Source organism: Molossus molossus, unplaced genomic scaffold, assembly GCF_014108415.1.
Source record: "Molossus molossus isolate mMolMol1 unplaced genomic scaffold, mMolMol1.p scaffold_m16_p_11, whole genome shotgun sequence".
NCBI classification, from domain to species: Eukaryota; Metazoa; Chordata; class Mammalia; order Chiroptera; family Molossidae; genus Molossus; species Molossus molossus.
Window position 1 is genome coordinate 105,171,014 of NW_023425346.1, and position 23,789 is coordinate 105,194,802.

The 23,789-nt window shown below is 60.6% G+C and overlaps 1 protein-coding gene across 1 annotated transcript in view; it reads left to right on the forward strand.

Moving 5' to 3' along the window:
* The window catches only part of MLPH (melanophilin), a 40,203-nt gene that overhangs the window by 13,276 nt on the left and 3,138 nt on the right, over positions 1–23,789 (forward strand). Inside the window, exons 3-15 of the mRNA XM_036254340.1 lie at positions 5,289–5,510; positions 5,668–5,780; positions 7,009–7,047; positions 8,826–8,929; positions 10,168–10,302; positions 11,601–11,805; positions 14,422–14,561; positions 19,338–19,508; positions 19,771–19,926; positions 21,264–21,356; positions 22,020–22,097; positions 22,488–22,545; positions 23,019–23,119. Of these exons, the coding sequence (XP_036110233.1) occupies positions 5,289–5,510; positions 5,668–5,780; positions 7,009–7,047; positions 8,826–8,929; positions 10,168–10,302; positions 11,601–11,805; positions 14,422–14,561; positions 19,338–19,508; positions 19,771–19,926; positions 21,264–21,356; positions 22,020–22,097; positions 22,488–22,545; positions 23,019–23,119 (1,615 nt within the window). The remainder of the gene's footprint in view (positions 1–5,288; positions 5,511–5,667; positions 5,781–7,008; positions 7,048–8,825; positions 8,930–10,167; positions 10,303–11,600; positions 11,806–14,421; positions 14,562–19,337; positions 19,509–19,770; positions 19,927–21,263; positions 21,357–22,019; positions 22,098–22,487; positions 22,546–23,018; positions 23,120–23,789) is intronic.

Here is a 23,789-nt window from a genome sequence, read left to right on the forward strand (position 1 = left end):
CTAACACAGAAGCCGGTTTATGGTTCGTTGGCCCCTAGACGGGAGGTGGTGGTTTGAGCTGATTTCTCTCCTTCCCTTCTCTCCAGCTATTGTTTTCCTTATTACCGGTTTGGGCTCTGATTTCCACTTAGAAAAAACTTCACATTTCTTATGATAAAAACAATTAAAGAATAAAATAATAATAATAACAATAAGGGGTTGGAAGTCACCCATGGTGGCCACGTGGCGTCCAGACACGCTCCAGGGCCGAGTGACCGGGGCTGGAGCAGGAAGTCAGTGGGCAGCAGAGCCCGGTTCTCCTGGGTCTGAGGTCGCTCAGGAGGGCCGGGGACTCTCTCAGCACCTTGCTCACTACCAACACCGTGTCCTCTTTATTACCTTTTTTAAAAATTTATTTTAAAAATTTTTAGAGAGGGAGAGGGAGAGATAGAGAGAAACATTGATGAGAGAGAACACCAATTGGCCGCCTCCTGCACGCCCCCCACTGGGAATTGGGCCCACAACCTGGGCACGTGCCCTGACTGGGAATTGAACCGGTGACCTCTTGGTGCCTGGGTCGACGCTCAACCACTGAGCCACACCAGCTGGGCTCCTCTTTATTACCATTTTTTTTTTTTAATCCTCACCCAAGGATATTTTTCCACTAATTTTTAAATGGAGTGGAAGGGGAGGAGTGAGGGGGGCTAGAGAGGAACATCGATGTGAGAGAAACACATGCATGGATTGCCTCCCGCATGACCTTGACCAGGGCCGGGGATGAACCTGCAAGCCAAGCACGTGCCCTTGACCGGGAATCGAACTCATGAGTCTTTGCGGGCCGACGCGCTAACCACTGAGCAACTGGCCAGGTCCCCTTATCGCTTGTGTCATCCCCGGTCCTCCTCTTTGGAGGAGCGCAGAGCGTCAGCACGTGTGTTTCCCACCCTGCAGTCCCTGACGCGAGGGAACCGGGACTGACACGTAGCCGCTGTGTGGTCACGGCATCCGTCTCTCCGTGGCGATGTCCTCTGACACCTAGCCGCTGTGTGGTCACGGCATCCGTCTCTCCCTGGCGATGTCCTCTGACACCCGGGCTTGGTCTGCTCGCCTTCCTTGTCATAGCTTCCTCTCTGTCCTGTGACTCGTCGGTTCTCTCGGCTTCAGCCCCGTCCTTGGGGTCAGACCCGACCCTCGTTCCCTGGCCTCTGGGGGACACATGCCTTTAGGCTGTTCTCAGGAGTGGCCGGGGTGTGGGTTTTACATCTGGGAACCTCCGGTGGGGAGTAAGACCTCACCTTCTTTCCCCGCAGAACTCTGGCAGAATAATGAGCCCCCCCAAGCATCCACGTCCAGATCCCCCCAACCTGTGAACACGTTCGTTACACAGCAAAAGGGAATTAAGGTGTGGGTGCCGTTAAGGCTGCTGAACAGCTGACCTGGGCGTCGGGAGGGGACCCTGGGCTCTCCAGGTGGCCCAGTGCTTTGCAAGGGGCCCGGTGGGGGGGGGGCTGGAGCACAGGGGAGCCAGGGCACTGGGAGGGAAGGGGCCCGGGGTGGGGGGCGCTGGAGCACAGGAGCCAGGGCACTGGGAGGGAAGGGGCCCGGGGGGGGGGGCTGGAGCACAGGAGCCAGGGCAATGGGAGGGAAGGGGCCCGGGGGGGGGGGGGGGGCTGGAGCACAGGAGCCAGGGCACTGGGAGGGAAGGGCCCGGGGGGGGGGAGGGGGGGCTGGAGCACAGGAGCCAGGGCACTGGGAGGGAAGGGCCCGGGGGGGGGAGGGGGGGCTGGAGCACAGGAGCCAGGGCACTGGGAGGGAAGGGGCGGGGGGGGGGGGGGGCTGGAGCACAGGAGCCAGGGCACTGGGAGGGAAGGGCCCGGGCGGGGGAGAGGCTGGAGCACAGGAGCCAGGGCACTGGGAGGCTCGGCGCGCTGGTTCTGCACGGAGGAGGGGCTGGCACAGGGAAAAGTGCCCTGGGAGCTGGACAAGAAAGGGGACAGATGTGCCCCAGAGCCTCCAGGGTGGATCACAGTCCTGCCGACACTCGGTTTCAGCCCGGCGACATCCGGGTTGGACTTCTGAGCTCCAGAACTGGGAGATCACAAACTGGTGTTGCTTTAAGCCACTAAATGTGTGCAGTGTGTTGTGGCAGCCGCAGGAGGGTGCCCCCAGCCTGCAGAGAGCCACGAGCCAGCCCCGCTCGGCCGGCTCCTGGGCCCGTGGGAGCAGCTGAGTCCTTGCGCGTGCGTGAGGCCTGCAACGGCCAGGAGTCCGGCGCCCCTCCTCTCCGGGGCGGAGAGCGTCCACGTGTTCTCAGAGGGACACTGCTTCCTTCTGGGGCTGAGACTCGCTCCCACCCTGCCCAGCTGGGCAGAGATGGCTGGGTCCCTTGTTACCATCCAGGCTCCCCCTGCGTCCCACCCCGTGAACAGCAAGGACGCTTTGGGTTTCCAGAGGCTTCTCTGATGTCCGCCCAGGGCTTGGTCTCCTCTTCCAGAGCCCCACCCCCTGCTTTTGGCCACGTCAGTGGTGGGTGACAGGGAGGGGCTCTTGGCCCTCACGGTGACAGAGCTGATGGCGTCTTGACTCCACACACTGTCCACCGGCTCCTGGCTGGTCCCTGATGCAGAGCAGAGGGTCCGGTCTGCTTCTAGGATGGGGACCATTGCTCGTGTACAGGTGGTCGTGGCAGGACACTGAGCGGCTGGCCCCCACACTGAGACCCTGACCCCCCAGCATGCTCTGGCCTCTTTGTACCAATGCCCAGACCCTGCCTGCCCTCCGGCCCTCTCAGCACCTCATGCCGTCCTGCTGGGGCACAGTCTCGGGGTTGGGATTCACCCCAATACCCAACACAAGTGCTGGACAGCAGGAGCCCTGGCCGGGCTGTCTGAGAGCTGTGGCCACCACACTGTCCTCCCCAGCTCCGTGTACAGGGGTGTGCCACCAACCCCGGGGGTCCTGAGCCGTCCCCAGGACTCCGGCACATTTCCACCATGCTCCCACTGCGTTCCACCCCAAGAGGGGGAGAGCGAGGACCAGGGGTGTGACCTCTCCACAGCCTCCAGCCTCTCCCTCCACATCCGGTCACTTCCTCCTTCTGTCCTGAGGGCGGTTTCCTTGCGTCAAATCCATCTGCACTCAGAGGACACTGACCCCTTGACACTCGCCTGCTTCCGTCTCAGCCTGGTCCCCCGTCTCCTGCTCCGCGGTCTCACGCCCCGGCCAGCACACCAGGCGGACCTGCTGCGAGTCCTCTGTTTGTGACAGTGAGTCACATCCGAGGCGTCTTCTACTGCAGGAGGTGACTCTCACTTGTAGCTCCTGATGCCCCCCACCCCCGTGCAGTGACATCTGGCCGACCGGGGTTGACCGTGTGTGTGGCTCGGGCCCCACCACCTCCCCGTCCAGATCTGAAGCTCCGGGTCGGACTGATGGGCCCTGTGCTGCAGGCACCGCTCAGGGTTACCCTCTGGACCCTCAGAGGCCTCCTCTTCCCTCCCCCCCGTTCTAAAGAAGGGACATTATGCTCGAAAGAGTCTGAGCGGAATATAATTATCCTTTCCCCCCAAATTCCACACCCAAAATATATCCGTCTCCAGCCACCCTCCCGCCAGGACTCTTCTGGGCTCCTATTTAAGGGGACCTCACATGCTGGGTGCAGGTCGCCCCCACATGCCCTCGTCTTCCTGTGATGGGCCCCAGGGTACAGCTCTGCCCGGGTGGAGAAGGAGGGGCCCTCACTGAGACACCGGGCACGGCCCGTCCGGCGGAGGGGCGGCCTCTGGGTTTCCGGCCGATGCAGACACAGCAAGAGAGGAAACGGAGACCAAACCCTTTGCCCTGGCTCTGGGTGCCTTGTGCTCCTCCGTCTGGGACTAAGCCTTGACCTTGTCCGTGCAGCTTTGTCTAGACTCTCGCAGTGGGTGACAAAATCCTCCTCGATTCCTGCAACCGCTTGGCCTGTGTGTGTGCGGGGGTGGGGGTGGGGGTTCAAAGCTGAGACAGGAGCCTATTCTGGGGTCTCACTTGGTATTGTCATAGTAGTTGGGAGGACAGCGAGGTGCCACTTTGACCTGGAGCTGGTCACCCAGACTCCTCGGACGCGCCCGCTGCCCACAGCCCCACCGCGCTCTGGGCCCTGTCCCAACAGCAGGTGCGGCCTTCTCAGAAGACAGTGGCACCTGCGTCTGTCTGATCCTGTCGCTGAGGACGGATCGATCTGATCTCGTCTGAAACCACAATGTCTCGTCTGGCAGGCGTTCTCCGCGAGAACAATCGATGCGCTTCCTGTCTGGGCACATTCTCCAGGCGGTTCCCTGGGGCGGGCTCACGGGGAGCTGTCACTGAGGACCTGACAGGCCAGGGCTCCTGAGCTGGACGACCTCCAAGCAGAGCCACCCCAGCCATGCTCTGCGGGGACAAGGGGGGGCAGCTCAACTTGCTCCCCTGCTGGGAGGGACCCAAACCGCTGTGCAGGAAATGCCATCTGGCTTTGCCCTCCGGACTCTGTGACCGCCGTCGGGAGGGTGCAGGGTCCCACAGCTTCCTCAACAGTCTGCCAACCTGATGTCCACCGAGTTGGCGGTGTCCTCAGCTCGGGCCCTGGACAGAATGGGTGTGACTGGTCAGAGCCTCTCGGAACCGGCATCGGCCCCCCCACCCCACTCCCACCCCGGTCTAATGAGCCTTTGCTCTGCTCTCTGTGACTTCCGCTCTGTCCAGCTCGTCCCCGCTTGCGTTCTTCTCCTCCCTGACCTTCTGTTAAACAACTACACTGGGGACAAACTGCATCCAGGGGCCACCCGGCCTAACCAGGACCACCGGCCGATCCCAGCTGGGCTCCCCAGAACCCCCAGCCCACCCCTGAGGCAGATGAGACACCCCATGCTCATGACAACCCAGCTGAACAGGGAACCTGGGCTCAGCCTCGGCTCTGAGCTCTGCCTCGGAGCTCGAGAGAGAACCGGGCCCAGCCCTCGACCGTCCTCCTCCTGTTGCCCGGAGCTACGCGAGGCTGTGCGGGTAGCGCGGGGACCGGCCCAGCCTGATTCTGAACGTTTATGGTCCCTGGGCCTCTTCGCAATGAGTGAAAGTCGTGTGCGTGCGTCCTGGGAAAACATACAATCGTCACAGAAATGTTTAAGTGCGAGTCCATTTCTATAAAGAGAAAGTGCTTCCATCTCAACCTCCCAAATTGCACGCCTGAGCCCAGCGAGCGGGTGTGTGAGAGGGTTCGGGGTGTGCGCTCCCACATTTAAAGCTGCAGAAACGAGATGCCCAGCGTGTTCCTGGTTTCTGCGTTTCCCTAGGGGCCTGAAGGGCAAGATGAAGAAGGAGAGCTCCCAGAGGGAGCTGGTCTGCGACGCGGCCCACCTGAACCCCACCCACTGCGCCCACTGCCTGCAGCCCTACCGGCTCTGGGCAGCCCCCAAGCGGCAGTGCCTGGACTGCAGCCTCTTCATCTGCCAAGGCTGCAGCCACGTCCACCCCGAGGAGGAGGGCTGGCTCTGCCTCCCCTGCCACCTGGCCAGGTGAGCCAGGGCCTGGAGGGCGGGGCGCCCTGCTGCCTTGGGGCTGGCCCGTCCCTGCGGCGGGGCTGGCTGAGGAAGGGCGGCCCGTGTGCCTGGTGCCGGGCGCACCTGTGCGCTGCCCTGGCAGTGCCGCGGCCTGAGCCCCGTCTCTCTGCAGAGTGGTGAGGATGGGCTCCCTGGAGTGGTACTACGGGCACGTGAGAGCCCGCTTCAAGCGCTTCGGGAGTGCCAAAGTGATCCGGTCCCTCTTCGGGCGGCTGCCCGGCCGAGGTGAGATGCGGGCGGCGCGGAGGGTGGGGCTCGGGGGGCGCCTTTTGTTCCCAGGCGTGTCTTCCTGTTTCAGGACCAAGCAGGTTCCTTTGTGGGGGGCTGAGAGCGCCGCCTGTCTGCCAGTCCCCGTGGCTGCCGCAGTCACGAGGTGCAGACTCCCCTCCACTCTCAGAAATGGCGTTTGTCCGGAGCTCTTAGCAAGGTTCTCACACTCGGTGGCTAATGGAATAACCAGGACCAGGTTCACGCCCCGTGTGCCCAGGTCCTTCCTCCCTAGGCAGCAGAGTGGGCGGGGGGGGGTGACACGTTGATAAACCATCCAGACCAGGACATTTTAAAGAGTAAATGTGGCCTTGTGACCACCACACTGAGGCAGAGACATGACCAGGAGTGCCGGCGACACGGGGAGCGACCCTCATCCTATTCCTGGGGCTCTTTCCCCTCTCCCCCAGGCTGCTTCGTGGAGGCTGACACCTTTGTCTTGGGCTGGAGCCCGTGGAATCCTGCCTCCTGGGCCCGCTCAGCCAGCTCCGGCGAGGGGCTCCCTGCAGCAGAGGGGCTGGGGGTGGGGGTGGGGACTCAGGTAGCACGGGAACAGCCACACTACCCGGCATCTGAAATAACCCAACATGGGCTGCTCAAGGCAGGAACCCACAGGCCATATCAGAGCCCCGAGGACCTGGCCTCGCCCTGGGAGGGCTCATTGCCGGGACCTGGGTGATGTTAAACATCACAGGGTCCAGAGCTCAGGCAGGCAACTCTACAGGGAACCTTCTGAACTGTCACCACTGAGAGCCAGCAGGTGGCGCTGTGGGACAGCGGGAACTCCGCTCCCAGCCGCAGGCTCCAAGCCCCAGGAAGGCATGTCTCAGGTCCACAGAGTGCCATCCCCCCGGGTTCTGCTGGGTTCTCCCTGCAGGTGCCCATGAACACAGTCCACTGAGAAAGGGCGCAGCGGGGAGCACAGAGGCTGGGGAAGGGGTGCAGCTAAAAAAGCATCAAACACACAAACGATGGCCGTCCCAGCCAGGACCTGACAGATACCACGTGTAGCTGGTGGGGGCACGCAGGGTCTGCAGAGCAGCCTTCAGAGGGGTGGGTGCACTTTTCCATAGGACGGAGACAGTGTGGGTGGCCGCGGGTGGGGAGGAGCCCCCTCCCTCCAGTCCTTGAGCTCCCGGCTCCCCGAAGGGTGTCTTGCTTCTCATCACCTTTTCTGTGGTTGTAGGTTTGTCTGACAGAGCGCATAGCTCACCCAGCATCCATAGTAAGTCCTTTTTGCTCAAATGCTTGTATCTTCATTTCCACCCCTTCCAAGAACTCTGTGTTCTGTGTCAGGAAGGAACAAGGGGACTCCTTTGAGTTTTTTAACCATGACTCACTATCAAGTTGGGCTGATATTGCTCAAGCCCTTGTCCTGGGTATAGAGGGAGATGGAAGGTAAGGGCTGATCACGGAAGGGTCATGGAGAGTTCCTATCCACTCAGGGGGCAGGGACACCACCCTGACCGGCCACACACAGCCCCGGCCCCTGGAAGCCCATGTCCACATCCCCCCGATGCAGATAGAGTCATGTCTCAATGCCCTCTGTCTGGCTGTTCAATGTGTCTCCTCAACACTGTCACTGTCCAGGAGGGGTACCGGCTGCCTGGTGCTCATGTCTGGGGGCAGAGGAAGGAGAGCAGAGCACCCCAGGCTGGACCTCACCTCCCTCTAGGCTGAGCCTGAGGCTGGGCCTGCTGACACGCAGGTGAAATGAGGCTGTGGGAGAAGCAGGTTGTTTGGGAAATAAGACTGAGTTCTAGGCCCCCATCGCCCCCACCATGCCAACGTCTCAGTGTCTACAAAGGGGTCGGTGACTGCAGAGTGAATCCCTGCAGGTGTGACCACTGATAAGTTGGTGCAGAGCACTAGGTTTCTGCTGTGGATAGGACCAGTTTCACCTGATGCTCGAATAGGTCTGTGTAAGGCCAGCATAGGGCCTCACCTGGATGTTTTGCGATGAATGTTGAGTGGATGGATGATGAATGAAATGAACTGATGGATGGATGGATGGTGGATGGATGGTGGATGGTGGATGGTGGATAGATGGATGGTGGATAGATGGATGGGTGGATGGATGGATGGTGGATGGATGGATGGTGGATGGATGGATGGTGGATGGATGGATAAATGGATGGGTGGATGGTGGATGGATGGTAAATGGATGGATGGATAGATGGATGGATGGATGGATGGACAGATGGTGAATGGAGAATGGATGGATGGATCGATGGATGGATGGATGGATGGATGGATGGATGGTGGATGGATGGATGGTGGATGGATGGAGAATGGATGGATGGTGGATGGATGGATGGATGGATGGATGGTGGATGAATGGTGGATAGATGGATAAATGGATGGGTGGATGGTGGATGGATGGATAGATGGATGGATGGATGGACAGATGGTGAATGGATGGAGAATGGATGGATGGTGGATGGATGGTGGATAGATGGATAAATGGATGGGTGGATGGTGGATGGATGGTAAATGGATGGATGGATAGATGGATGGATGGATGGATGGATAGATGGTGGATAGATGGATGGGTGGATGGATGGGTGAATGGTGGATGGATTGTGCATGGATGGTGGATGGATAGATAGATAGATAGATAGATAGATAGATAGATAGATAGATGAATGGTGGATAGATGGATGGATGGATGGATGGTGGATGGATGGATGGTGGATAGATGGATGGGTGGATGGATGGGTGGATGGTGGATGGATTGTGCATGGATGGTGGATGGATAGATAGATAGATAGATAGATAGATAGATAGATAGATAGATAGATAGATGAATGGTGGATAGATGGATGGATGGATGGTGGATGGATGGATGGTGGATAGATGGATGGGTGGATGGTGGATTGATGGGTAATGGATGGGTGGGTGGGAGGTTGAGAAAATGAAAGGATAGATGGTGGGTGGGTGGGTGGAGAAAGGGCTCACTCCAGTCTGTCTCCCTGGATGGAGTCATGCAGGTGTCTGCTGCAGGTGGGCCTGAGCCAAGCCCTGGAGACAGAAGCAGTGACAGTGAGCAGACAGATACGGACGGAGAGCTGGACATGGTGGCCCAGGCTCGTCCCCTTGGCAGCAAAGTAAGTGTTCCCCGGCCACCCCGCCCCCCACTCCTCAGCTGCAGCCTTGTGTTCTGACTTCCTGACACTCTCAGTGCCTGTGTGAGCACTAAGACTCCGCCCCCTTTGCCACGCCGGCCAACCTCTGAGGTCACTAGGCCCCAAATAGGAGAGGGCTCTCAGCATATGGTCACCGTGAGGAACCCCAAGCAGGCTGTGGGGTGGACAGAGGCTGCAGAGAAAGCTGCAGACCCCAGACCGGCCCGGCCCATCCGGCCACAGCCTCTGGGTCACAGTCAGGAGGGCAGGCAGGGCCTAGAGGCACACTGGTGACCTCCTAAGTCAGACAGTTCCAGAGAGCACACTGGGGACCCCTAAGTCAGACAGTTCCAGAGGGTACACTGGGGACCCCTAAGGCAGACAGTTCCAGAGGGCACACTGGGGACTCCTAAGGCAGACGGGCCCAGAGGGCACACTGGGGACCCCTAAGGCAGACGGGCCCAGAGGGCACACTGGGGACCCCTAAGATGGCCTTTGCATCTTTCAGGGAGGCAGGCGCCTTGGGGTCTCCTCTGTGAGCTTTTTTGTTTTTTCCAGGGCCAACCATGAGCCTTGTTTTTATTGGTGTTTGTTTCTGTTTTCACTGATTTTTAAACTTATTTTTGGTGACAAAGACAAGCAAAGTAAAGGATTTCTGGGCAGGAGGAAGGAAGGGAGCAGGTTGGAGGGGGGGAGGGTGACAATGAGTGTGGACCGAGCCACGGGGAGAGCGGAGACTCAAGGCCGGCAGGTCCGCCCAGCTGCTCCCCGGGGATCTGTGCGTCTGTTACGACAAAGTGCCACTCAGGACGCTGCCGGGACGCCCCCCAGTGTGGGCCTGAAGGATGGGAGCCACCGTGGGCTTGGAGCTGACCTCTGCTCTGGCATCTAAAATGCAGGAGCCCCCCCCCCGCTTCCCCAGCTGGTGCCCCACTTTGCCTAAAGCCCCAAGGGCAAGGACGGGCAGCACCCAGAAGCCTGCCTGCCCCCCAAGGCTGCAGCGACCAGGCCTGTGTCCTTGGCACCTGTGAGCAGCCAGGGGCCCACCAGCGGCTTCTGCTCACTACGTAAGGGCGCTGGGCGTGCAGACCCTGCGGGGTGCGGTGGGCAGACCTCTGAGCTGGAGCTCATCTCGTCTGTCCAGCACCCACCCCGCCGCCCCGGGGGCGAGGGGCGTCTGGTCCTCCCTGTCCCCCAACCCCGATTCTCTTCTTGCCCAGCCTGTGCCCGCCAAGAAGAAGCGCCTCCTGCCCATCCACAGCTTGGACTTCGAGGCCGACTCCGATGGCTCCACGGGGTCTTACGGTCACCCCCTGCCCCTGGCCTCAGGCCCAGGGTCCCCGGGCAGCGTGCAGGTCAGTGGGCTCGGTGTCTGCCCCACCCTTCCGGGAGAACCTGAGCCACGGGCTGGGGACAGGGTCCAGAAACTGCACCTTCTCCGAGGACTAGAGCCTCCAGAGAGGCCGAGCGGGCGGCATGGACGTGTGGGGTGCAGGGCACTTGAGTTAGGGGCCCGGGTGTTCAGGGTGGGTGCTTGTCCTAGAAATAAGGCAGAACCCTGTGACTCGGGAGGGCAGGCCCGGGGGTCAGACTGGCCGGCGTGTCTGGACCTCCGCTGCAGCAGGGCGCGCCTGTTGGCCAGTGCAGGACAGTCCCCTGGTGGACGAGGCCGCCGCTGATGACCACACCGGCACTGTGGCATCCGCCAGGGCTGTCCAGGAGCCAGACATGTGGTCACTCTGCTCCTCCGCTTCGTGACCTGGGTCTGGGGACCCTCCGGGAGGCTCCATCCTCAGTCATCAGGAAAGGGGGTGATCCCCACCTCAGATTACCTTCAGGACTAGCGGCTGTGCCCGTCACCCACAGGGCACAGGCGGCAAAGGGCAGCTTGGCCACAAGCCCCAGAGTGACACCCAACTTCACAGGAGCCCTGAACTCCGGGGGTCCCCTGGGCTCAGGTGGGATCTGGCCAGAGCTGGGGCAGGCTGGGTCTGCCCAGGCCCTTCTGCAGACTCCCAAGGATGTGCCAACAGGCCAGGAGCCAGCGCCCAAGAGGCCTCTGGGCCACGGTTTCGGGGTGTTCAGTGTCCCTTCCCATGGCCTCCAGGGCCGGGGGCAGCTTCCTTCCTGCCCCCAACCCTGGATCCGCTGAGCTGAGAAGGGGCAGGGGCAGGTGGCTTCCCGAAGTCCTCAGCACCTCCTCTCCTTGGGGACGATGGCCCCATGGAACAACCCTCCTCAGGCCCGCGGAAGGGTGGAGGGGCACCCCACCCCACCCACTCTTGCCTCTCTGGCTTTTAGGGATTAGTGAAATGTATACAGAACAGTATGCCCCTCCCCCCAAAACCGTCCCCCTACTTCCTCGGGGCTTTGGTCTCCGGGGGTTAAGCCCAGCGCTGTCGGAAGTTTCTATCTCCTTGTGTGACGTGTGGTCCAGGGTTTGGGACCCAACCTTCTTCCTGGAGATGGGGTGCAGAATAGGCAATAAAAGCTCCTTTCTGAAACCGAAGGGCACTGCGTTGTCAGGCGGGGGGCAGGTGTCCGATGCTGTCAGCCAGGTGACACCTGGAACCCTCAGAATGTGGACGAGAGACCCAATGCCGAGGAGCTGTCCCCGAGTCTGAACCGCCTGGGCTGACGGCCCCTGTCTCAGGCCCTCACAGGGGAGCCCAGCGTGATGGAGGCGACCCCCCAGGAGGCGGTGGCCCTGCAGGAAGCGGAAGCCGGGGCCTCTGGGTGGCCCCCCCGTCGGGAAGAGCAGACAGACAGCCTCTTCCCTGCCGGACAGGACGCCCTCGCTGAGCTCTGCCTGCCGGGAGAGTCCTGCACAGCTGCCTCGGGGCTCGCTGCCGCTCCTGGTAGGTGCCCTTGGCCGCGGCCTCTCATCTGGGCCCTGCGAACCCCGGCCACACCGTGTGGGCAGACACACTGGCTGAGGCGCAGCAGCCCCTTCCTCCCACGTGACTGGTGGTGGGCAGTCCTGCCGAGCCAGGGCCACCTGCTCCCAGGGCTGCGAGCGCCCTCGCGATGCTCAGCGACCAGCGCTGGCCGCCCGGCCAGGCCGCCTTCCGAGAGGACGGTGCTGCAGGACGGGAACATGCTGTCGTCCTGACATGACAGGTCGATGGCCACCGGACTGGCCATCCTGACGGGGACAGGGCGTCTCTGAAGCCGAGGACCATGGGCCCCCGGGGACAGATGGGGCCTGGTCCCCAGTGGGCTCCCGGCTGTGCGTCGAGAGGTCTGCAGGTACCGAGGACCCCGACTGGCTCGGGGGCGTTGGTTGTCAGGCAGTGTGCTCCCTAATGAGTCCCCAAGTGCCATCTCTTCTCTCGCCTTTGGGGCGCACTCAGCCGGAGTCAGGCCGGGACATGGGAGCAAATGAGATCACACAGGCAGGCGGCGCAGCCTCCCCCGGGTGCGGCTGCGAAATGTGGTTAAGACACGTCGGTTTGCTTTCCGTCCTCCCTTTTCATTATGTTCCAGGGGCCGTAATCTCATGATCACAGGCCCAGTAGGACCTGGAGGCACCGGGAGGCGAGGCGGGTGTTACCTGCCCTGGTAATGAGTAAATGACTCTACACTGACTGAGCGACTGAGCGACCGAGCGGGCGGACTTGACACCGTCACCCCCACCCCCAGCCCGCGGTCCCTAATCACCCACGCTGTGGGGGCGGGGCCGGTGGGGGTGGGACAAGGAGAAGGGAGCTGGAGAGACTGCGTCATGCTGAGAAATGGCTCTTGGGGACCTGCAGTTCTGACCCAAGCCAGCTCCGCGGACGGCTACCTGCCTCATCGGTTCTGAGGCGCACGCTCACCCCCTCTTCTTCTTTTTTTTAATCCTCACCTGAGGATATTTTTTTTTCCATTTATCTTCAGATAGAGTGGGAGGGAGAGAGAGAGAAACATCGATGTGAAAGAGACACATCGATTGGTTGCCTCCCGCACGACCCCAATCAGGGCCCGGGGACGAACCGCCACCGAGGTACGTGCCCTGGACCGGAATTGAACCCGAGACGCTGTGGTCCGCGGGCCGACGCTCTAACTGCTGAGCCACACCGGCCGGGCAGGCCCATCCTGAAGTGGGAGCGTGTCTCAGTGAGGTGGTCAGGGACAGCGTGCTGGCGGTGTCATCGTGCCATTCCGCTACGCCGCCGCACCCGGGCCTCAGTCTCCCTGCGAAAGGGTCAGCAGTGCCGCATCCATCCCCTCCCCCGGACAGTGAGCTCAGTCCCCCTGCGAGAGGGTCAGCAGTGCCGCATCCATCCCCTCCCCCCGGACAGTGAGCTCAGTCCCCCTGCAGAAGGGTCAGCAGTGCCACATTCACCCCTCCCCCGGGACAGTGAGCTCAGTCCCCCTGCGAAAGGGTCAGCAGTGCCGCATTCACCCCTCCCCCGGGACAGTGAGCTCAGTCCCCCTGCGGAAGGGTCAGCAGTGCCGCATCCATCCCCTCCCCCGGGATAGTGAGCTCAGTCCCCCTGCAGAAGGGTCAGCAGTGCCGCATCCATCCCCTCCCCCGGGACAGTGAGCTCAGTCCCCCTGCGGAAGGGTCAGCAGTGCCGCATCCATCCCCTCCCCCGGGATAGTGAGCTCAGTCCCCCTGCAGAAGGGTCAGCAGTGCCGCATCCATCCCCTCCCCCGGGATAGTGAGCTCAGTCCCCCTGCAGAAGGGTCAGCAGTGCCGCATCCATCCCCTCCCCCGGGACAGTGAGTGAGAGGCTGTGCAGTTACTGATCGCTAGTAACCAAGTAACCCAAACTCACCCACTGGAAACAACACGCATTGCGGATCTGCCTGTGTCCAGGTGTCCAGGTGTCCAGGTGTCCCGGCTCAGCTGTGTCCTCAGCACAGGGCCCCATGCTCAAACCAGGCACTCGGGCCGCCTCCCAAGCTCACAAGTTGTGGCCCAATCGTGCGGCCGCTGCAGGGCACGCGCGGAAGTAGCTGTGCACGCGTGACTTTCTCTCTGAAGCACTGGAGGGTCTGCCCTGGAGGCTCCTCGTCCCCCAGCTCCGGGGTGGCTGTGTGGGTCATGCGTCTCGGTGAGGACGTGGGGATGGTGAGCGTTCCCTGCTGGGGCCCAGGAATACGCATTTCAGGCCACACTGCAGGTGACTCATGCTCCCCAAGTCTGCCCGTCACTGTTCTGGCCCGAAAACAGCCCACGGTGACCGGTGTGGGAAGACTTCCCAGAGGCACCTCCACTCGTGGAAACCGGGGACCCACCTCTGCACACTCCACGCCGTGTAGTGAGATTCCAGGACATCGGCTTGGCCACCGCGGCCTGTGGGGGTGCCAGGCCCCTCTGTTTCCCGAAGATCCTCGTGTGTTTTAGTGGGAGGGTCTCGGCCCCATCACATCAAGACTATAATCATGTCTTCATTTTCTTTGATCTCCCATTTTTTCATTGAAAAAACATGTCCATTGGCTTTCATTCTTTCTCCCCAAATAATCTGACAACTGTCCCTCCACAGGGCCGAGCACTGTGGGGAGCAGGCAGCTCCCGTCCCCGGACCTGGCCGACACAGACACCTCCGATGAGGACAGCGCGCAAGCCTACAGGGTGGCCCCCCACCTCTCCCGTCGGGGAGGCCGGGCCTCGTCCGACAGCCAGGTACCAGGGCAGGGGAGGGCTCCTCCGTAGCTTCTTTGGGTGCAGCCTTTTCACTCTGACACCAGGTCATGTCAGGGAAATCACAGCTTCCCATATTTTAAAGCTGTAACATCACACAAGCCGACTTCACAGAGACGAGCAATGTTACCAAAGTACGTGTTTGTGCGTCAAAGTGAAAGTCACATGTCAAAGGAACCACTTTAAAGCGAGCATTGCAGTCACACTTAGTATGTTCACAGTGGGCACACTCACCACCTGTCCTTCCAAACCATCCCCTCGGGGGCCCTCCAGGCCCTCCCAGGCCCGCCCCGCCCCCGCCCCGCAACCCCCACCTGCCCTTGGTCTCTGCGGATTCACGGATCTCACACAAAGACAACCTTGGGTGCCTGGCTTCCTCCACTGAGCATGTTTTCGAGGTTCACTCACATTGTAGCAAGTCTCAGAATTCCATTCCTTCTGATGAAAATATACATTTTATAACTGTCAAATTTTCTGTCTTTCACAAGAGGAAAGACTTGTTATTTTGTACCTTTAGCAGACTTTATGTGGGTTTTAAGAAAATGTGACTTAGAAAGTTTCAGCCCTGGCCAGTTTGGCTCAGCGGTTAGAGCGTCGGCCTGCGGTCCGGAGAGACCCGGATTCGGTTCCCGCTAAGGGCACATACTTCGGTTGCAGTTTGTCCCCGGCCCTGGTTGGTCATGAGGGTGGCAGCCACTCGATGTGTCCCTTCACGTCGATGTTTCTCTCTCTCTCTCTCTCTCTTCCTCTCTTTCCCTCCCACTCTATCTGTACAAAAGATGGAAAAATGTCCTTGGGTGAGGATTAAAAAAAAAAATTTTTTTTAAAGAAAAAAAAAAAAGAAAATGTGACTTAGGACCACAGTGGGACAGAGACCTTCCCTCGTGGCAGGACCACAGTGGGACAGAGACCTTCCCTCGGGGCAGGACCACAGTGGGACAGAGACCTTCCCTCGGGGCAGGACCACAGTGGGACAGAGACCTTCCCTCGGGGCAGGACCACAGTGGGACAGAGACCTTCCCTCGTGGCAGGACCACAGTGGGACAGAGACCTTCCCTCGGGGCAGGACCACAGTGGGACAGAGACCTTCCCTCGTGGCAGGACCACAGTGGGAAGAGACCTTCCCTGTGGCAGGACCACAGTGGGAAGAGACCTTCCCTCGTGGCAGGACCACAGTGGGACAGAGACCTTCCCTCATGGCAGGACCACAGTGGGACAGAGACCTTCCCTCGGGGCAGGACCACAGTGGGACAGAGACCTTCCCTCGGGGCAGGACCACAGTGGGACAGAGACCTTCCCTCGGGGCAGGACCACAGTGGGACAGAGACCTTCCCTCGGGGCAGGACCACAGTGGGACAGAGACCTTCCCTCGGGGCAGGACCACAGTGGGACAGAGATCTTCCCTGTGGCAGGACCACAGTGGGAAGAGACCTTCCCTCGTGGCAGGACCACAGTGGGAAGAGACCTTCCCTGTGGCAGGACCACAGTGGGACAGAGACCTTCCCTCGGGGCAGGACCACAGTGGGACAGAGACCTTCCCTCGTGGCAGGACCACAGTGGGACAGAGACCTTCCCTCGTGGCAGGACCACGGTGGGACAGAGACCTTCCCTCGGGGCAGGACCACAGTGGGACAGAGACCTTCCCTCGGGGCAGGACCACGGTGGGACAGAGACCTTCCCTCGGGGCAGGACCACGGTGGGACAGAGGAGCTCCCAGCCCCCCAGTCAGAAGACAATGAGATGAAGACTAGAATTAAATTATCCCTTTTCAGTAAGTTTCTAATTGTGCAACTTTAGTAACTACCACTCAGTAAAATACAGATCCCAGCTGACACTAATTGTCCTTCATGCCTCCTTCGATTATTCTCCGTCTCATGCTGGTATCTTAGCTCTGGGGTTCTTCTCCTCATCTATTTCTATCAACTCTGTTTCCTTTGACTAACGTCTCACCTGGAACGAGGCCCGTGCATCTTTACATTGGGAACCGGGCGGCGTCCACCCCCGAATGCAGCCGTGCCAACTCACAGCTGTACACGTTCACACTTGGTCTACGTCCGCGTCGTGCTTGTCCAATGTTACAATTTCGGTTTGTTGCACGCGAGTTGAAAACACTCATTCACACAGAGATTGATATCCATGCGGGTCTAGCACCGCGGGGACCCGGACAGCTGGGCTCACACAGGGCGATGCTACTTTGGGCAGAGGAAGAAGACCCAGCCAGCTTCGGGCCGGGCTCCTGACCGCTGGGAAGCAGGGGTTCCGTGGGGCGTCTGGTGGCACCAGGGGCTCTCCATATCAGACAGAGAGCCAGGGTTGTGTCACATCTGTCCTGTGGGCGCAGTCCTTCCTCACACTGGGCGGGACGCCACCCTGAGCCCCAGCCCGGTGCCTGCTGCCTCTCCAGGGCTCAGTGCCTCGCCCGTTTCTGCCCACCTCCAGCCCCAGGGCAGACTGGGCCTAGTTCTCACCCAGGGACGTTTTTCTTTCTTTGTCCCTCTGGAAGGGACATTTCACAGCGCCACTGTCGGGCCCTGGCGAGGGCGGGCTCTTCCTGCCCAGGCCTGAAAGAGCGTAGCAGCCAGGCGCCCGGAGTTCTGGGGAGACAGCCGTCTGCCGGGCTCTCCCCCCGGGGGTATTGATCGCTGTCTCTTCAGACTCTGAGTGCGACCGGGGTGGGTGGGCTCAGTCACCAGCTGCCGCTCCAGAGCGAAACCCTGGTGGTGACACTTCTCAGCTCACTCTTCTTCTTGGGGCAGATCCGTCTGCTCAGAGCGCCGGCGCTCGGGAGGTCACACTAATTACCCACCGAGCGGCGCGGAAGCGTCTTGCCACCTGAAGGCCATTTCCCGCTTCGGAGAGCAGGTGACTGCGGGAAGATAATGGCAGGAAGGCTGGGGCACAGCGCTCGGAGGAGACCGAGCAGGCATCGATTTTCTCCTGTCCCCGTCTGGGAGCTAATAGCTCTGGTGACTCAACAGGCTGGTGACTCACAGGACAAGGAGCTTGTACGTCCAGTCACTTCACGTGGGCTCCTGGTGTCTCCTGGCCCACGGGTGACCCACGGCTCTGGCCAGATAACGAGTTTTAGTTTGATCCGCCTGGCGTGGTTGATTCGCGCCGTCCTGTCTGTGCTGGTCAGGACAGCGGCTGCCCGGGGACGCTCGGCCCAGCTCCCTTGTCCTGGTGAATTCGTCTTCTCCGTGTCCCCGTGTGCACTCCCAGCTTCTGCTCGGTGTTCCAGAGCCCTCGGCGTGAGGGTCTGAGATGATGATGCCACGGTCACCCACCCAGGTCACAGCCCGGGCGGTGACCTTAGCTTCCAACCCACAGCTTGGGAACTTGGCGCTTCCTGAGTGGCGGGTGCTGGGTTGTGTCCGGCCACTGTTTCTGTCCTCTGCGGTGTCCTCTATATCAGCGGTGGGATGTCTGCTGACCCCCTGCCGACAGGGCCTGAGACCCTTGTTAGAGGAGGTTTGCCAACAAGGCGCAAACGAAGAAAATAGTTAGTGCAGACATAGGCACCCCTGTTCCCTGTAGCGTTGTTGACGGTAGCTGAGCGATGGAAGCCTCCTCGGTGCCCATCAGTGGACGACTAGATACCAAGAGGTGCATTTGCACAATGGAATACTACTCAGCCGTAGAAAAGAACAAAATTTTGTCATTTATAATGGCATGCACAGACGTAGAGGCTGCTATGCTCAGTGAAATACGTCGCATGGAGAGTCCTGGCCGGTGTGGCTCAGTTGGTTGGGCATTGTCCCAGGCACCCAAAGGTCGCCGGTTCGATTCCCAGACAGGGCACATGCCTGGGTTGTGGGCTCGGTCCCCGGTAGGGAACACACAGGAGGCAGCCGATCAATGTTCTGCTCTCACATTGATGTTTCTCTCTCTCCCTCTCCTTTCCTCTCTAAACATCAATAAAAATATTTTTTAAATAAGTTATACAGAGAAAGACAAATACCACATGATTTCACTTAGATGTGAAATCTAAACAAACAGAACAAAGGAGCAAAGCAAAACAGAAACAAACTCAGAGAACAGACAAGTGGTTGCCACAGGGGGGGTGTGAGGGGCTGGGCAGACAAGGGGGAGATGAAGAGGGACAAGCTCCCAGGTATAAAGTAGCTCACGGGATGTACAACATAGGGAGCAGAGTCAGTGACATCCTACTACGTGCGGTGACAGGTGGGGACCAGCCTGATCGCGGCGATGACTTTGCAAGGTATATAAGTGTTACATCACTATGCTGAACACATAAAATGAATATAACATTGTATATAAACTACACTTTAAAATAAATGTATAAATAAATAAAGGGCCCTGGCCGGTTTGGCTCAGCGGTTAGAGCGTCGGCCTGCGGTCTGGAGAGACCTGGGTTCGATTTCCGCTAAGGGCACGTACCTCGGTTGCAGTTTGTCCCCGGCCCTGGTTGGGATCGTGCGGGTGGCAGCCACTGGATGTGTCCCTTTCACATCGATGTTTCTCTCTCTCTCTCTCTTTCTTCCTCTCTCTCCCTCCCACTCTGTCTGAACAAAAAATGGAAAAAAACAATGTCCTCGGGTGAGGATAAAAATAAATGTAGAAATGAATAAAGGGTGGGTCTTAGATGGCCCTGTGCCATGAGGATGCCCAGGATGGGCCCTCCTACAGAGCCGTGCCAGGGGGCTGACCCCAGAGTGGATGGAGACCGAGGCTCCAGCAGGAGCCATTCGCAGAGGTGACCCACTGAGTGCAGACCCACTCCCGTGCTCATTCCAGGGTCCGGGCACCGGGGAGCCCGTGGACGCTGACACGGAGGAGGAGACCCTGAAGAGGAAGCTGGAGGAGATGACCAGCAACATCAGCGACCAGGGTGCCTCGTCCGAGGAGGAAGGGGCTGGGCTAGAGGGGAACACCTGCTTGGAGGACCTCCCCGGGGCGACCCCAGAGGTAAGGTCGCCCCAGCAGTCTCGGCAGGACACAGGCAGACGTGGGGCTAGGGGTCACCAATTTGTAGCTAAGCCAGCAGCCCAGCCCAGGCAGGCAGCCACCTGGAGGTCACCAAGGGCCCTGACCAGGGCTGCACGCTGTGCCCAGCCCCCGGCCACCCAGCTCCGGGCTTGAAGAGAAAAGGGGAGCCTGAGGACGAGGCCCTGTTGGGGACCCTGCAGGCTCTCCTGCCAGCGGTCAGTTGGGTGCTTTCCTTCCCCAGGTGAGCACGTCTGCAGGCCAAACTCACAGAGGGGGAGAGAGCCCCCCGGGCCCTCGGGACCCCGTGCAGGCCACCAGGACCCCAGACGAGGCGCTGTCGGAGCTGGAGGACAGAGTGGCCATGACGGCCTCCGAGGTTCAGCAGGCGGAGAGCGAGGTAGCCCCACAGCCTCGGGGAGCAGGTGGCCCCCCAAGATAGACAGTGGTGGGCTTGAAGGTCTGACCGCAGGGACAGTGTCCCAGCGGCTCTCACAGGAGACCCCATAGTCTCCAGAACAGGAGCCGGGAGGTGGGGGGTCGCTGTGGGAATCGCACCCCAGCACCCCGCACTGGCACTCACCACGCTCCGCCCCACGGGGAGGGGCTTCTCTAGAAGCAGCTGGGACTTTGGGACAGCCCAGGGCTCAGGACCACACTCTGGCCAAGGAGCGTGGGCAGGAGCATGGGCCCAGAGCCTTAGTGTGCAGGTAGGGGTGTCGCTGGTACACAGAGGTCAGAGGACAGAGCCAGGCCTCCCAGGGACAGTCACAGTGACGGGGCTCTGCTCGGCCCTCCCCCGGGGGCCCACAGAGAAGAGAGGGTCTGCCCCTCAGACTTTGGGGGGTCACACCGCTGCCCGTCCCCACTTCCCTGCTCCTCAGCCGTGTCCTCGGTCCCTGGAGCTGTGCACACTGGGAAGCCGGCCTGAGGACTTCTGTTCACGTCTTCCCCTTGCTCGGCGAACAGTGTTCAGAGCCCCAGAAGTGGCAGCGTTGTGTTGGGCATGAAGGACACGGCTGAGCATCTTAGACCCGGGCCCGCCTTCGCAGAGCTTACACTTTCCGTGGGAGGACAGAGACCACAGACCCACGGCCAAGGGGGTCGTCTCAGAGGGGGGAGCGCTGTGCGCACAGGAAGTGGGGTGCTGCTTAGATGAGGCGGGCAGCACACGTGCAAGGGCCCTGGGGTGTCAGACGTGGTGTCTCAGGAACCAACAGTGAAGCCCGGTGATGGGAGCAGGGTGAGGGTGCGAGCAGAGGGCCCCGGGGGCCACAGCAAAGATGTTGGGAATCGTCAAAGGGACCAGAACAGGGTGAGGGCGGGGCTTCTGTCTCCTGGGAGGAGGGGCCCAGGGGGCAGTGAGAGGGGTGGGCAAGGGAAATGTGCCGGGGAGGAGGGGGGGGTGATTGGAAACTGTGCCCATAAAGAACAGCCCTGTCCCTTAGCGCCTCGGTGCCCCCTCCCAGTCACTGTCCCCTCCATCCTTGCTGGGAACCAGCTGTCCTGACACCCTGCAAAAATGTCCTAAGCCCTCTGCTTCTGCCTGGGGGCGGCCCAGCCCCTCCCCAACAACCATGGCACCTGCATGAAATGGGACCCCAGGAAGCACATCTGGGTGTGACCCCAATCTTAAAGGGAGACAGGACAACATGGTGAGTCGGGGCAGCTGCTTTTCCAGGACAGACCCGCGGTGGGACGTCTAAGCGGTGTCCGCCTGCGTCTGCTGTCCCCTAGGTTTCGGACATCGAGGCCAGGATCGCAGCCTTGCGGGCGGCAGGGCTCACGGTGAGGACCTCAGGGAAGCCCCGGAGGAGGTCTAAGCTCCCGGTGAGTGGGCAGCACCCTGGGACCCCTGGCCAGGAGCATGGGCCCCCGAGGCCAGCCATCCATGGACTGTGCCCTGTGGGTGCTCTTTTTCATTTATTACTTGTTTTTCCAACTGGAGAAAGTCTTTTATGGGGGCCTGACCTCCTATGAGGGTTTGAAACATACCACGGGCACCACTTTAAAGGACAAAGAAACAGCTCGTGTTGGTACCTTACTAACTGCCCTGGCGTGGGCGAGGCTGGGGCGGGTGGGCGGGGAGTGTCCCCGCACACCCTCCTCTCCTGCGTCACGGTGGGACGTTCAGACAACACACTGGTGAGGGGACCCGGCCGAGGACAAAGAGGACCCTGGGAGAGTCCCAGACGGGTCGCCAGGGAAAACAGGGCGCCCAGGTAACACCGATTTCACACAAACGACAAGCCACCTGCCCGTGGAACCGTGGCCGTTGTGGTGGCCACGACACTCAGAAACCATTGGCTGTCCTGGGGTCCAGTGTTTTGAACGGCGGAACCGGCCGCCCCAGGCCCGGAGCTCCAAGGGTGTGTCTGGCAGGGCCTTCCCGTGCTCCTGAGCGAGTGTGACAGAGACCGTCTGTCCTGCGTCTCCCTGGCCCCGGGGCTGGAGGTCACCAGGGCAGTCATCGTACAGGCTTCTTCCCATCAGATCCTTCACCCCCGACTCGCTGGGAAATTCAGCCCGAGTCCCGAGGATCCGCCGGCAGGCCCTCCGGATGGGGTCAAGGTGTGTGATTCCCTCCCACCCCCACGGGGTGCACGGTGGACACCCCTCCCCCACAGCATGGCAGGCCCCCGGGCTGGGGGAGGACGGGGCAAGCCCCACAGGCCGGCGGCCTCGGAGACGCACTGAGCCAAGGCAGACATGGGAGGACCCCTCGCAGCCCACGCCACCCGAAGTCAGCAGCTCCCCAAACTAAGCATTGTGTCCGTTCTGGAACTCGGTGCTTAGCTGATTGATAAGGTGCATCTCCATACTGTTAGCAGTCCTGGTAGAGCCCAGGAGCGGGAGGCAGTGCACCCCGTTAATTAGACTCGGGAAGAGTAAGTCCAAAATTAGGTCCCGTATCTAAGGATCACAGTCGCGCGAAGCCCAGGGACGGCTCCTTCCTTCCAGGTGATGGCTGCACCCTACCTTCTGAGGGGGAAGCTCGGTAACTCCCCTGAAAGTCAAGGTAAGAGTCGCCTGCTCCCCCTCCCCACGGGCCAGGGGACCTCTGGGACGTGGACGCGGGGCTCTGAATTCCCACGTACCCCATGGGACACAGCATGATGCCCAGCACCTGCAGGACAGTCGGTGTGCCTGATTTCACCACCACAGCCTGAGGGGACACCCTCCTGAGGGCCAGAGTCCAGGACCCCTCAGGCTGTGTCACCCACAGAAGTAGAGGGAAGAGGGGGGACCCCACCCCCTGGTGCATGCATTTCTGGGCCCTGGGAGGCAGGCTTTACACGCCTGCGCAGGGGGAGGTGGGACTGACCTTTCACTGGCACAGCTGCTACAATGTGACAGTTTGGCCGAAACTGCTTAGAACTGAGGAAACTTCTCGGTGGGGACCGCCAGTTGTCACTACTTGGTTTCTCGGGCGGCGAAGGCACCCGTTTGGGTGAGTGTGTGATGGATACGCACCCCGTGTCTCCCCCAAAGGCACAGACGACGAGTCCTTCGATCGGAAGTCACTGTACCGAGGGTCCCTGACACAGAGAAACCCCAACGGCAGGGCGGGGAACGCCCACCCCAGCTTTGCGGTAAGTCCATCCCGGCCCCCGGGGCATCTTCGGAACTCTGGGGCCCATCAGACTGCTCACTGATATCAAGTTGTTGGAATAAAGAAAATTGGGGTAAAGTAACATGTACAGTAAAATTGGCGAACTATTTAAACAAAAATAGGGCACATGTCTGAAAGTTACCAGATAGTCAGTGGTGGGTGTCAGCTTGGGAAGGGGACAGTCCGTGGGACAGTGAGGGCGCTCGGGGAAGGAGACAGCCCCTGAGACAGGCTTCCCCAGGCTTCCGTGGGCGAGGCTCTCTCCAGAACCATCTTCCCAAGGTCCTGCCACGCCCCAGGGATCCGCGGGCTTGTCCAGCAGGGTGGTGGCCTCTGTCCCCACGAAGTGCCCCCTGAAGGCCTTTTGGGGCCCAGAGCTTCCGGCAGCATAAGCTTTCCTCACACGGCGCCCCCTCCGAAGCCAGCCCAGCACCTTCGCAAACTCAGCCCTGCGACAACTTGAAACAGCTGACCCCCGGGGCCACAAGGGCATGACCACATCCCAGGAACAGTCATGACCTGGTGTCCAGTGGCTGTGACCAGGTCCAAGCACCTCCGGTCCCACCGCTCTCCGGCCACGTCCCACCAGCACCTGCCCGCGGCGACCCGGGCCCCCAGCTGCTCCGAGCGCCTGGCAGAGGCCTGGCTGC